Source organism: Ipomoea nil, unplaced genomic scaffold (genome assembly GCF_001879475.1).
Source record: "Ipomoea nil cultivar Tokyo-kokei standard unplaced genomic scaffold, Asagao_1.1 scaffold0317, whole genome shotgun sequence".
In the NCBI taxonomy this organism is placed as follows: domain Eukaryota; kingdom Viridiplantae; phylum Streptophyta; class Magnoliopsida; order Solanales; family Convolvulaceae; genus Ipomoea; species Ipomoea nil.
The window spans coordinates 6,380,260-6,395,835 of record NW_017616745.1 but is presented as its reverse complement, the minus strand read 5'-3'; the positions used below and the strand labels follow the sequence as shown (position 1 = coordinate 6,395,835).

At 32.1% G+C, this 15,576-nt stretch overlaps 1 protein-coding gene across 2 annotated transcripts; it reads right to left on the bottom strand.

Moving 5' to 3' along the window:
- Positions 1 to 347: 347 nt before the first annotated feature.
- On the bottom strand, positions 348 to 14,027 carry LOC109171304 (GDSL esterase/lipase At1g28570-like). Of its 2 annotated transcripts, XM_019320384.1 has the most exons (7): positions 13,649 to 14,027; positions 12,529 to 12,753; positions 7,857 to 8,005; positions 5,972 to 6,251; positions 4,924 to 5,180; positions 2,184 to 2,189; positions 348 to 442 (listed from the first exon to the last, which is right to left on the bottom strand). In XM_019320384.1, exons 1-5 carry the CDS (start codon positions 13,929 to 13,931, stop codon positions 4,927 to 4,929), a joined length of 1,191 nt encoding a protein of 396 aa, XP_019175929.1. In that variant the 5' UTR covers positions 13,932 to 14,027; the 3' UTR covers positions 348 to 442; positions 2,184 to 2,189; positions 4,924 to 4,926. The 2 variants fall into 2 exon arrangements, with proteins under 2 accessions (XP_019175929.1, XP_019175935.1); XM_019320390.1 differs by lacking the exon at positions 2,184 to 2,189 and having other exon boundaries at positions 348 to 439; positions 4,911 to 5,180.
- Between the last annotated feature and the right edge of the window lie 1,549 nt (positions 14,028 to 15,576).

Genomic DNA, 15,576 nt, shown 5'->3' with positions numbered 1-15,576 from the left:
TGTACATAATTATATAACAAAATATACATACTCTTTTTAAAAGTTAATACACATAATCTAACATAATACATAATAAACATAAACTTTTAACATAATACACATCAACTCTTAACATAATACACACAAATTTTCTGATTCGAATGTACATAATTGTATAAAAAGAATGTACATAATTGTATAAAAAATGTACATAACTGTATGAACAAATACACATAATTGTGTGAACAAATACACATAATCACAGCAACTTCCTACCGCGCCTCCCAAAACGACGTCGTTTTGGGAGGCGCGCGACGCACAGTGCTACGCGCGCCGTGGTGTAGGGTATAACGATTGATCTGAACACCCAGAGTATAACAATTGCATTTCCTCTTCAACAAACACAAAGTGTAGAATGTGTCTATTTAAGCCCAAGTGGTACACAGCCCAACACAAACACTATCAGCAATTATATTGTGGGTGCACCGCGGTAAAAAAGGGCATCGTTTCTTTAAGTAAAAAAACGGCGCGCTATTACAGTTAACGGAGCGCGCATGTTTGGTGTATTAATTACCAACTAAAACTACAGTGTATCTAAACTGACACTGTCTTACGTATTATTTTTATATTATCAAGTGAAACTGCAATTGGTCGAAATGAAATGAAACTGTAGTTGTGTTGGTAATTAATACACCAATAATAATATTATTATTATTAGTAATTAAACCAAGTCAAAGAATTTAATAAAAACAAACATGGGTGAGTCATGTATGTTAATGTGGAACATGCCTAGATTATAGGAGTAGTACATGGAGCATTAGCTTCCTATTTATTAGTTTTCTCTTAGTATAAATATGTGGTGTATTTTCATTTGTTAAATCATCCCAGTGAATAAACATTATTCATTCTAATCTTTCTCTCTCTCTTCCTATTTATATATTATTATATATAAATACATAGATATATTATATATAATATATATATTATATTTAATATATCTTACATTTGGTATTAGAGCCAGTCAACCTTTCAACCCCGAAATATTTCCCGTAGTGAAATATGGCAACAAATTTCAATATTGTATGGTCGGGTCCCAAATTGGACGAAAAACTCGATTACAATTATTGGCAAATTATGATGTCCACACATTTGCAAGCTCAAAATCTTTGGAGCTTTGTTGATCCCGGTCTACCCGAAGGAGCTGATGCAGACGCTATACGACGAGATAAATTGGCCTTGGGTCAGATTCACCAAGGTGTTCATTATTCCATTTTTGGGCAATTAGCTCGTGCTCAAACAGCAAAACAAGCTTGGGACATCTTAAAGGTGTCACACAAAGGAGTCGATCGGGCACAGAAGTCTAAGTTGCAGTTTTGAGAAGGTTGTACGATAATTGTGAGATGACCTCTACAGAAACAGTAGATATGTATTTCACTCGTCTTATTGATATGGTGAATAAAATGAGGTTATACGGAGATACAATTGAAGATGGTGCAGTGGTTGAAAAAGTTCTTCGAACTATGCCGATGAAGTATGACCATGTGGTGGCTTCAATAACAGAGTCACACAAAACCGAGCTCTTATCAATTGCAGAGCTGAAAGGTATGGTAGAAAGTCATATTGACAGAATTGCGTCAAAATCGGAACCACTAGCAGAAGAAGCTTTGAAGAGTCAAGTCACCCTTAATGTGGCTGGCACTAATCAAAGAGGTGGAGGATCTGGTAGAGGTCGTGGAAGAGGAAGAGGAGGTTCTAGTGGAAGAGGTCGTGGTAACTTCAACCAAGGAGGAGGACGTGGTAACTCCAACCAAGGAAGAGGTGGAGGTAATACCAAACAAGGTAAATTTCCATTTCATTGCTACAATTGTGGCAAGTATGGGCAAAAGATTGCAGATTGTTGGTATAATGAGGACAACAATCGTGGAAATCAAGCAAACATTGCTGAAAACACTGCTGAAAAGTCTGGTGAGAGTTCTGAAACTTTACTTTTAGCCAGCGATAGTTTTTCTGCAGATAAGAACATATGGTTCTTGGATACTGGGTGTAGTAACCATATGTGTGGGAAGAAAGAATTGTTTTCTGAACTGGATGAATCAGTCCGGTCTGAAGTGACATTTGGCAACAAGTCAAAAGTGCCAATTTTGGGAAAAGGTAAAATCTCAAATTGAAGGATGGTGCTCACAATTTTATATCCGATGTGTTCTATGTTCCTGAACTACACCAAAATTTGTTGATTATGGGTCAGTTGTCAGAAAAAGGATATAAGATACATATTGCTCAGGGGTGTTGTACCATTGCAGATGCTAAAGGAGTTTTGATTGCAAAGGTAAATATGTCCCAAAATCATCTATTTCCTTTGAAAATTAAGCATACTCTCCTTGATTGCTTTAATTCTGAAGTTTGTGATGATAATTGGCTATGGCATATGCGGTTTGGGCATTTCCATTTCTCTGGGATAAACTATCTTGCGAGAAAGGAACTTGTTTATGATTTACCTGTTGTGAATGTCCCTGATCGTATATGTGAGATTTGTGTGATTGGGAAGAAACATATAGATCCCTTTCCCGTGGGCAAGTCAAGGAGAGCTACAAAACAGTTGGAGATTATTCACTCAGACCTATGTTCGTTGGAGGTTCCCTCACATGGAGGTTGTACGTACTTTATTACTTTCATTGATGATTTTAGTAGGAAAACATGGGTTTACTTTCTGAAGCAAAAGTCTGAAGCATGTGATGCTTTCAAACAATTTAAGGCTTTTGTTGAAAAGCAAAGTGGTTATGAAGTAAAAATCTTGAGAACTGATAGAGGTACAAAATATATTGCTTGTGATAATTTTATGAAAGAAAAGGGTATTCAGCACCAAATGACAGCTAGATACACTCCACAACAAAACGGAGTGGCTGAGAGGAAGAATAGGTCAATCATGGATATGGTGAGGTGCATGTTGAAATCCAAGGATCTGCCTAAACCTTTTTGGGCAGAAGCTGTTGCTTGTGCTGTCTATGTGTTGAATAGGTGTCCAACTAAGAGTGTCCATGATAAGACGCCCGAAGAAGCTTGGAGTGGGAGAAAACCCTCTATCAAATATCTCAAGGTTTTTGGATGTTTGGCATATGCCCACGTGCCGGATCCATTGAGAAAGAAGTTGGATGATAAATGTGAGAAGTGCATATTCATTGGTTATAGTGACGCTTCAAAGGCTTATAAACTATACAATCCTGAAACTAAGAAGGTTGTTATAAGTCGTGATGTCACTTTTGATGAATATGGTGACTGGGATTGGTTAGCTAAAGATGAAAGTTCAGTTGTTATTCCTGTTGTTGAAAATATTGTTGATGAGCAACCGATTCCAGATAATGTCCAGTCTCCTTCACAGCCAGAATCGTTAGTTCGGCGATCTCAGCGCGAGCGCCACTTACCAGCTCGCTTGCAAGATTATGTTTCGGGTCATGATAATGACCTGTTTGATGAAGAGATTGTTCAATTTGCTCTCTTTGCAGATTGTGATCCTTTAACTTTTGAGGAGGCTGCTACAGAAACTCATTGGCTTAAGGCGATGGATGAGGAGATACGTGTCATTGAAAAGAATGGTACCTGGGAGTTCACAGATTTACCTCCTGGGAAGAAGCCAATTGGAGTAAAGTGGGTTTATAGAACGAAATACAAGTCAGTATATCCAACTTGAAGACAGAGACATTTCTTAAATTGAAGAAGGAGATATTAGGATGACCAATACATCCAACTTGGTTTAAATGAGGCAATGTTATAATAATAATAATATTATTATTATTATTATTATTATTAGTAATTAAACCAAGTCAAAGAATTTAATAAAAACAAACATGGGTGAGTCATGTATGTTAATGTGGAACATGCCTAGATTATAGGAGTAGTACATGGAGCATTAGCTTCCTATTTATTAGTTTTCTCTTAGTATAAATATGTGGTGTATTTTCATTTGTTAAATCATCCCAGTGAATAAACATTATTCATTCTAATCTTTCTCTCTCTTCCTATTTATATATTATTATATATAAATACATAGATATATTATATATAATATATATATTATATTTAATATATCTTACATTGGTGTATTAATTACCAACTAAAACTACAGTGTATCTAAACTGACACTGTCTTACGTATTATTTTTATATTATCAAGTGAAACTGCAATTGGTCGAAATGAAATGAAACTGTAGTTGTGTTGAAATGAAACTGCAGTGTATACAAAATGAAACTGAATAACAATTTCACATATTTGAGTGCATTTTACCCAGCGAAACTGTAGTTATATCAAAATGATACTGTAGTTGTGTTGAAATGAAACTACAGTGTATATAAAATGAAACTGAATAACATTTCACATATTTGAGTGTATATTGTGCAATGAAGCTATATATAGTTATATCGAAATGATCATGTAGTTGTGTTTTAATGAAACTATAGTGTATATAAAATAAAATTAAATAACATTTTCACATATTTGAGTGTATAAATATCGAATAAAACTGTAGTTATATCGAAATGAAACTGTAGTTGTGTTAAACTAAAACTGCAGTGTATACAAAATGAAACTGAATAACAGAGTTACTTTTTGCGGAACAGCGCGAAACGGGTAACATTTCTTTTCATTAAACAAAACGACGTCATTTTGAAGCTCGGTACATAATCGATTATGTATCACGGTGCACGATATAATTTGCCAAACACTCTATACATGTCCAATTGTTATACCATGGACCACAGTCCACCTTGTAAGGTGAACCTGGGTCCAAAAGACACAGTTTTCACAATAAATGTTCACAATTTACCTTTTACAAAATTGTGAGCATTCAGTATGTAAATTGTGAACATTCAATATGCAAATTATGTATTTTGGACGTAGATTTACCTTGTATATGTAAGGTGGATCCGGGTCCACAGAATAATTTGCCCTTACATGTCAATGGTCTGATACTTCATCACTGAGAGGTTTTAGAAGGCAAGCTTCATTAATGGGGGGTGTCATATATGGACCTTCCAGTATCATACTGGCTATCTGTTGGTATGCTGCTTCTGTTAAGTGCACCCCATCCCAGCTTACAAATGATGATGGCTTATCACATACAATTGGTGGTGAACACCCACAGGTTATGTCCACTCTAGAATTGTATGGACCTCCAGTGCCACAACATGCAGATAGAGACTGCTCCAATCCTGTCAAATATAATGAAGTTAATCTTAAATGCATGCATTTTGGAGCATATTAATTATACTTAGCTTGTTTCCTTGTTTGCTTCGCATTATTGCTAGACCCCCAATCATGCAACTCTAGCAGTTTTAACACCTACTTTTCTGTCGTTGCAAAATATACCTTTATCTTTACAAAAAAAAGTTCATTCTTTCAAAAAAAATATTTGGGAGGATGTAAATCATGGTACCTCAACTGAGTTACAAACCCACTGCCGCTGGTGAGACTTAATCCCTGGTCATTCTTTCCAACTTTCACCTCTATAACCCGTTGGGCTGTCCATGTGGGTAAGTTATGATTTTCACAACATAAAATAAGATAATATAATGGTCATGTTTGGTAACATATATAGTTAGCTTATCAGTCAATTTTGACTTATTTGACCACTATTAGTTGTTTGACTTGGTTAAACAGTCAAGTTTAATTAACTTTTGTAACAACTTATGCTCCAAACGCTAAAATTCAAAAAGCTGCTCAAAGCAGTTTTTTCGACTAGCTTTTTGAGAAAGTCATTTTGCATGTAATCCGTTATTAACTAACAGCTAATTTACCAAACATTTTTCTACAATCAGCTTATAATGCTATCAACTAGTCAAACTCACTAACTCAATCAACTAACAACTATTTACCAAACACCCCAATGACTAAAATGGCTAGCATTGCTATTCATTGTGCATACTAGTTATAAATTTAAAAAAAAAAAAAAAAAAAAAAGTCCCTATTGAACAAAAGAGGGGTGGGTGGTTGAAAATAATACCGTGTTTGCTTGGAGAACCATATAATTCCATTGCAGCATGGTAATAATCAGCATACATTATGGTGGTATTAGGATTAAGCTCCCTGAGACGATGAAGCTCTTTCTGAAGTTGTGTATTATGGTACTCAGCAAACTCATTTAGCCACTTAATACAACCGGTTTTTTCGTCATAATCATTATTTGTAGTGGAATTCATAAAGAAAGATAGATATGAAGGTGAACATCCAAACGGCAAAACTCCTGGAACTACTAGTGTTTCACCCCCAAGTTCGACCAATTCCTATTTACAAAAACAAAAAGAAAGATGAAAGACGATTTAGAGACACATAAATGACATAATTTTCAATACATATCGAGAGAAAAAAAAAAAAAAAAGATTTTTGATCACTCATATATGTTTGTAATTCAAATCCCACCGCCAATCCACGACATTCTCTCAAGGAGAGTCAGAGGTGCCAACTCTGCTCAAGATTTGAAAAATTGTCACAGTAAGAGTTAATTACTGAAATAGTCCCTTGATTATAGCGAAATTACCAATTTGGTCCTTGACTATTTTTTTTTGACCAATTAAGTCCCTCAACTTTAAAAATCTTATCAATTTGGTCCTTCGTTTGTTTGACTATTAGTCAACCGTTAACTTGGGACCAAATTGATAATTCGCTATAGTCAAGGGACCATTTTGGTAATTAACTTTAAGGATGGGCAATTCGGTTAAGTTTTCTCGAACCGAACCGTACCAAACTAGTTAAATTCGGTAATATACCGAACAACCAAACGGTAATAGATTCTTGTATACCGAACGGTTCGGTAAAAACTCGAACCGAACAGTAGAGCAAGTAGCAAGGACTGGATTTACTTTTTATTTATTTATTTATATTATTATTATTATTATATTTTTTTTTTAAAAAAATCAAACGGTATTCGATTCAGTTCAATTTGTTACCGAACAATTCGGATTGATTCGGATCAGTTTTTTATCGAACTGTTCGGTATACAAGAATCCAATACCGTTTGGTTGTTCGGTATATTACCGAACCAAATTAGTTTGGTTCGGTACGGTTCAATTCGAGAAAACTAAACCGAGTTGCCCACCCCTAAAGTTAATTACCAAAATGGTCCCTTGACTATAGCGAAATTACCAATTTGGTCCCAAGTTAACGGTTGACTAACGGTCAAACAAACGGAGGACCAAATTGGTTAAAGTTTTAAAGCTAAGGGACTTAATTGGTTAAAAAAATAGTAAAGGACCAAATCGGTAATTTCGCTATAGTCAAGGGACCATTTTGGTAATTAACTCTCACAGTAATCTTACAAAACTAAAAGTATATATATTTTGTAACTTTTTATACTAAAGGAACAAAATGACTAATCATGAATAATGAGTTAATTCCATTTTTGGTCCTATATTTATAGGTGGCATTCCATTTTTAGTCTTTTTTTAATCACAACATCTTCATTTGTTCCTAGTATTATTGTGGTAGGACCATTTTTGTCCTCCGTCAACAAAATCATTGAAATATCATTAAATATAAGGACATTCTAATCTTTTTTTTTTTAATACAAAATAGGTTGATCTGCTATATTTGTTACGTTTATTTTTTGACAAACTCCATAATTGAAGACCGAAATGGCCTTGTATTTAACGAATTTTAAACTGAGAACCAAAAATGGTCATGCAACAATAATATATTAAGGCCAAAAGTGGATGTTCTAAAAAAAAAAGACTGAAACTGGACTATCACCTATAAATCTAGGACTAAAAATGAAATTAACTCCATGAATAATTGAAAAACTAAATTTACTTTTTTTCCCATAAATTTGAATTTATATTATGTATTGTGAGCATGGTAATATAAATTAAATGACAAGCTTAATTGGTCCTTACATTAATGGCTGCACCAATGGTTGCAATAACGTTGGGGACAAAAGATTGAATCTCTTCTATGGAATGGCCTTGTAGGAATGGATCATTATAGTCATTGCCTCCAATTTCTCCCATCAGAATTAGAGAGCTTTGCAGGTATTTCTTACATTCTGTTTATTATCATCATTTGTATATTATTATTTTGTCACCAAGCAATAAAGCTAATAATTAAAAAAAATTTAAATATGAATGCATGATATAGAATATTCTTCAACCCAATAGGGTAGCTCAAGTGGCAAATGAGCTCTCTTTGTGGAGGAAAATTTCTGGATAACTCGAGTTCAACTCTAACAAGTGATGATTCCTTTTGGGTCAGCTTCTGTGCCTCTCGGAGCGAACCGAATGGACCTGGACCGTTAAACGGACAGAGAAAGACTCGGACCATAATGTGTGGTTTACATTAAAAAAAATATATAGGATATTCTTCAATGTCCTTCACTCCTTTGTGAAATTATAAAATAAGTAAAAAAAATGATTTTTTGTCACATAGTTCCTAATTTTCCCAAATCAATTGTTCAAAATATTTCCATTTTTTCTATTTTTAGAAAGAAGACAGGTGTAATCGAGTAATAAGATTTTTAAAATTGAAATATAAATTTTGAAATTAATTCTCTTGAACCCTAATTCATCATTCAATTCTCTCGAACCCTAATTCATCATTCAATTTCCCCATAGTAATATTGTCTATGAGAATATGCCTACCCATAGATATAATGGTAGAGGCCTAGCTCTACCGTCCTAAGAGATGTTAACATAAAGAGTTCAATTCTGACTTTCTATACTAACATTTGTAGTGTATTTATCAGATGTATAAGTATTTATTAGTTGTTTTTTATGAATTATTTAATTTGTTAGTCTCAAGTAAGTTATAAAGTCTAGAAGGGGTCAAAAACCTTGTGGTTTGATGGTATCATTGTTGCTTTAAATAAGGAATGTATTAGCTAGCTAGGTTCAAGTCTCATCCCAATCAAGTGTTGGTATATATATAATTTATTTGTTGAGCAGATACTATAGATATGTTAAAATGTATTAAGAAAAAGGTCTAAAAGAGGATTTGCACAACTATTTATACAAAGCCTTTCTAAGGCATATTGAACTCTATAATATAGAGGCACAACTATTACTATCACTATTATTATTACACAAGTACATTTTAGTCTTTATACCACTTTTTCCTTCTCATCCCCCATAATTCTATTACTCCCTACCAAACAATGTAATTTGAATTCCTACATTATTCCTACGTTATTCTTTTCCACCGAATTGCAATTCCTTTCCTATTAATATTACTATTATTATTACTATTACTATTACTATTACTACTAGTAATTCACCCGCGCGATGCACGGAAAAAAATTATGTTATTATAAATATAAATAAAAAATAAAAAACTAAAATATTTTAAATTATTTAATATAATAATATATTTGAGCTTCCATTGGTCAAAGTATTTATTATTTTTATAGAATACAAAATTATAATTAAAATTAAAATTAAAATTAAAATTAAAATTAAAATTAAAATTATAATTTTGTATGGTTAATAAAATCTCTAATTATGTTCATATTCAAATAAACTTATAGAAATAATTTACATAATTACATTGATTTATTCTTAATTGTATTTCATCTATATTATAATTTTCACAATACAAATAATAACTAAGATAATTACATTTGAAAAACAAATTTTAAATTTTGTATGTGTAAATTTAAACTCTAATTGAACATATTTTTTTATATGATTATATAATATATAGCTATTTTATTTTTCAAAAGTATATTTTTTATATGATTATATAATACATAGTTATTTTATTTTTTAAATGTTTTTTTTAATAAATGATGTTGTGTCATTAATTGTAACATTAATTATTTCTCAAACCATATAGCTTTATTATATAAAGGATAAAGGATTATTATCACTATTATTATTATTATTATTATTATTATTATTATTATTATTATTATTATTATTACTATTATTATTATTATTACTATTATTATTATTATTACACAAGTACATTTTAGTCTTTATACCACTTTTTCCTTCTCATCCCCCATAATTCTATTACTCTCTACCAAACAATATAATTTGAATTCGTACATTATTCCTACGTTAGTCTTTATTACTATTATTATTACTATTACTATTATTATTACTATTACTATTATTATCACTATTATTATTATTATTACTACTACTATTACAATTATTATTACTATTACTATTACTATTATTACTATTATTATTACTATTATTACTATTATTATTATTATTATTATTATTACTATTATTATTACTATTACTATTATTATTATTATTATTATTATTATTATTATTATTATTATTATTATACAAGTACATTTTAGTCTTTATACCACTTTTTCCTTCTCATCCTCCATAATTCTATTACTCTCTACTAAACAATGTAATTTGAATTCCTACATTATTCATACGTTATTCTTTTCCACCAAATTGCAATTCCTTTCCTTCCTCCCAACCAAACACCCCATTTGAAGTGATGAATTTTAAATGACTTTTGTATAATTTTTCTAGACTTTCCTATAATCTTTTAAACTTTCATCAACTTTGTACAAGTCTATTAAAATCTGTAGGACAAAGACTTTTAAAAACTTTTTCATATTAAAAAGCTTACAAAAGTCATTAAAACTCTAAATTAAATACACCCTTACAAACATTCCATAACTTCTATTAATACTATGGCTCAAATCAAATAAAATTTAAAAAAAATAGAAAAATAAAAACGTGCGTCCTCCATTAATGATCACATATGAGCACCTGGGATGACAGACAACCTAAAGAAATTCATGAAATTGTTTATAAAATTAATAAAAATACATTTTATTTTATTTTTTCTTAAGAGGGAAAAACAAAGCACCTTAAGAAGGAAAATAACGCCCTTTAAAAAGGAAAACAATGCACCTTAAGAATAAAACTCACGCACCTAAAACTTTAGACTGACGCACATTAATGAAGAAAAACCACGCACCTAAAGCTTTAGGCTAACACACCTTAAGTTTCAACAACTGACGCACCTTAAGCACACAAACCACACACATTAAAAAAGAAAAACCACGCACCTAAAGCTTTCGACCGACACTTAAGTTTTCAACGACTAACGCACCTTAAGCACACAATACAAAACACACTCACCTTAAGCACAAAAATCACAAACCTTAAGAAGGAAAACCACACACCTTAAATTTGACCTAGATACCAAATTGGCACTGCGTTTTTTTTATTTTTTTAAAATTTTGTTAATCCTAGACATCCAATCATCCATCTTAACAAGATCAATGACTGTCATCTCCTCCCACAACCGCACCGGACACACACAACTACACGGGAACCCATATATATATATATATATATATATATATATATATATATATATATATATATATATAAGTTCAAATGAGAAGAACCTGTACGTTGATCTTGTGAAATTTTAACTTAATGATTTTTTAAAAAATGCTTTTAAATTTTTATTTTATTTTCGTCTAGGTACGTTCTTCGAACCTTGAAGTTTTGAAGACGTGTACGTTATCACTTATCACCAACGTAATCAGTAATCACCCAGATTATCATACTTCTGAATAATATATACTATCTGAGAGCCAGGGATGTCTTTTTCACATCTACCACATTTTTGTGAATTTTTCCGAATAGTCACACTCGTGCTGACCTGTACAAACTGACAGGTCACAGGATTTATCCAAATAAGATTGAGACTACATATCCTCCTAAATTCTACTCTTTCACTTTTACTCTCAAATGTGGTAGATAATGATAGCTATTATTATCATGTGAGTCCCATGAAAAATATCTACATCAAATATTTAAAAATGGAGTAAAATTTAGGAGTAGAACTTGAGAGTCCACATAGTAATTTCCAATAAGATCAATGCCTTTTTCGCAAACAATAATTTGGACAACCTAACTAAATTGGTGAACATGTTGACTTGGTAACTATAATGTTTTAAATTTGATTTTCAGTGAGAGCGATCTATTAACATTTTGTACTTGAGTCGGTTAATTAGTTATAAGTAAACTAAGGTAGTTTAAATGATCTCATTATTGTAGTCCTTTGTTGGGTAGGGTCACAATGCGAGATTTATTTAATACACACTCTCAAGTCTTAAGTAGTAATTGCGATTTTCTTCGTCACCAAAAAAATATATCAATAATTTGGACAAAAAAAATCATTTAATTTAAACAATCGAACAAAAAAAAAATCTTATATAAACGCTCGACTACTACTAAACCCTTTCTCTCTAGTTATAACTTTTAGAGTCGGAGCGACCAAAAATTTGAACCAAAGTTCATCAAAACAACATTTTAGAGACGTCAGAATGATGGACCCTTCAAGCACCCTACTAAATGCACCCTTTAGACCAATCATTTTTAACTTATTTATTATTTTAAAATTTTAATAGATACTTAATACTTTTCTGTTTTCAAAATATTGTCTACTAAATTACTGAGCTTAGCTCGTGTGGCCTCTAATCGGTACTTTTGAATAAAGTAATGAATGTTTAATTTAAAGTGAAGGAACATTATTGATACACTACATGAATTGTGAATACATGAAGAAAAGAAACGGACTTACCTGAAGGGGAGCCGCAAAAAGATGGCAACATTTCCTTAAACCAACCTAGTTCATCTCCAAGAGAAACATTGGTGACTCCACTGAAGATTCCTCTCTCGTGATAAAATGAGAAATCCACCGCCGTAGCTCCGGCGACGGCGAAGTTCACCCCTTTCAAAAAATTCCTTTCTCCCATGCCTTTGCCGGAGAAGTATGGTTGCACCAATGGAAGCCCCAAACTCAATGCTACATATATGCCCAATTCATAATAATTTAATTTATAAAATTAATGGGAATAATTTTTATTGTGCTGATGGTAATATAAATTCAAAAATTAGTTTGAAAAGATATGAAAATTTAGAGTAAATAAATAGCCAGAATTAATATTTTCTTTTGATTTTATTTTTATTGAATATCCAACTACGAAAAGAATTCAAGAAAAAATAATTTTTAAAGTTATTTTTCGAATTCTTAAATGTATCTTTAATTTCACTGTTGTATTCCTCAAATATAGTAGCTAGTTTTGGGTTGAAATGATTAAATAAGGAAAAATTATAATTTATGCCCCTCACAAATATGTCAATTATCAATGTCACTCTTGAATTTTCAGTGGTGTAAATCTTGCCCCTCAATTTTCAAAACGTGACATATATTACCTCTCCCCTAATATGAAGAAGGAGAAAAATTGTTGTCGACGGAAGGAGAACAGTTGAAGAAAGAAAAGTTGAGGAAAAAAACGTGGTCTTCGAACAAGAAAGACGACGGGTAACCACATTTACATCACCAATAATTCAAGAGAGGGACAATATATGTCACGTTTTGAAAATTGAGGGGCAACATTTACACCACTAATAATTTAGGGATAACATTGATAATTGGCATATTTGTGAGTGGCATAAATTACAATTTTCCCATTAAATAATGATGGGATAAGGTGAAAATATGGGTAAATATTCAAAACATGCTAGAAAGACCAAAACCAATCCGTACAATTTAGCTTAATGATTCAATGACAATATTTGGGATAAGAATAGAAAGACCAAAACCATCAAAAGTACAATAATGAGGTTATTTTACTACTAATAAATGAAAGGCTAAAAGCATCTTTTCACATAATTAAATATATTCAACGATAGCATACCTATGAAGTCTATAATAAGACGGCCATCGGAGAAGCGACCGGTGGGGTGTCGGAAGAAAGTTTCACCGTAGGGAGGCACAGAGGAGGGGACGCCGTTGCCGGATTCCGACATGTGGAAGAGGTTTCCGGTGTCGGCGAGAGAATCTCCGAAACTGATGATGGAGTTGTAGCATCCTGTGACGTGAGTAAGTACTCCCCTTGACAGGAACAGAGCAAGAGATAAACAAATAATTATCCCATTTCTAAGGGGAAAAAAGCAGGAAGATGATGAGTAAGCCGCCATGGCCGGAAAAAGCTTTCTTAAAGAGAATCTTCTTCGGGCGCCGGTGACGGAGAAAGCAGATCAAGTTGTTGATCCAAATCATCCAATAATATTCCAATATGAATAGGCCGAGCTAAATATATAAATGCAGTATGGTTTTGACGAAGCCTTGCCACGTCAAATCAATTAAATACGGAGTACTTGTCAAGCAACTTTGATCAAATGACATGCACTGACTCTCTCATATTAGAGATCGTGGGATCGAGCCTGAGTAAAGGCGATATTGACTCTTTGTACTTCAACAGATTGAGAAAGTATAAATGAACAATACTACAACGTAATAGTGTCACTAGCTTTCAAAAAAAAATTAAATAAATAAGGAATACTTTGGTAAGCACGTTGTATGGTAGTAGAGGGAAATTAATAATTCAAAAATATTCTCAAAAATTCAACCATGGTAATAATATGGAAAATTTATAGTTTGTATCATACACAATTTCCTTAAAATTAATTCGTTTTCTTTTAACCGTGCTAGGGGCGTCGAATCGTTGAATTCTAAAGATACGGACAATAGATTACTACGATTTTTTCAAACACTCAAATAAATCATAGGTGAACTTGAACAAAAATGACACTTCCAAATTTAGAGCAAGTGTTGACAGAAATAATAGTAATTATTATTATTGAATAAGAGTTAAGTATTAGTGATGGAACTAAATTAAATTTGAATTAATTTTACAATAACAAATAAAAATATAGATATTCTCATTGAGCTTAACTCAATGGTTCAAGTGTCATCTTGAAAGTTTTACTCCAACAATAAGGTGATGTTTGAATCTTACCGAAGATAGATTCAAAACTCAAAAAATTGATAAAACTGAGTGTACAGACAAGTGTGGAGCTACTTGCCTTTTATTTTATATATTTTGATTTCATTTTTAAAAAACAAAACAAAATTAGTATAAATATTAATTAATTCGAATAGGGCTTATTTAATAAATACCTTTGAATTAATGATGATATCTTATTTGAATTGTTAATTATATGTGGATACTTTTATATAAAGATTTGTTTCGAACATGGTGAGTAATAAAGATCGGATCATGTCTCGGAGTAATATTATATAAACAAATTAATATTATATTCTAACCCCAGGTGATGATAATAAGTAATAACGACAAACAATAAATTAATATTATAATCCACAATAGTAGGTGAGTTTGATTATTTTATATTCTATGACAGATATGATGCAGTATACATGGACCATTTTGACCATAGTATATCTTCTCCTAAAAGATTGAATCTTCATTCTGATCGAACATGTGAGAGAATGTAAATCACTATAACTCATGTTGTTGTCAAATTTTGAACTTTAATCTCTTCTCTCAAATCGCGGGATTCGACATAATGATTAGGCATGGTACCCGTATTTTCATGAGAAAGAAAAGACTAGGAAACTAAACTTGGTTAGTAAAGTTAGCTAGAGAGAAATTGACAATCCCCTTGCATGGACTATTTGTATGCAAGGATTGGGCATGGTACCCTCCTTCGGCCCATGAGGATCCGCTGTCCATTGTGCTCCTCCTTTTGCTGGCAAATTATTCTCTGGACCTGCATCTACCTTGCAAGGTAGACTCCGGCCCAAAATACACAATTTACATAT

What these genes read in the sequence shown, in the direction of transcription:
- LOC109171304 (XM_019320390.1), bottom strand. Translation starts at nt 13,931, where the DNA reads ATGGCGGCTTACTCATCATCTTCCTGCTTTTTTCCCCTTAGAAATGGG. An exon ending in TTTTTGCGGCTCCCCTTCAG is followed by an intron (nt 8,006 to 12,528) that starts GTAAGTCCGTTT and finishes GATAATAAACAG; the next exon opens with AATGTAAGAAATACCTGCAA. An exon ending in TGGTTCTCCAAGCAAACACG is followed by an intron (nt 5,181 to 5,971) that starts GTATTATTTTCA and finishes TATATTTGACAG; the next exon opens with GATTGGAGCAGTCTCTATCT.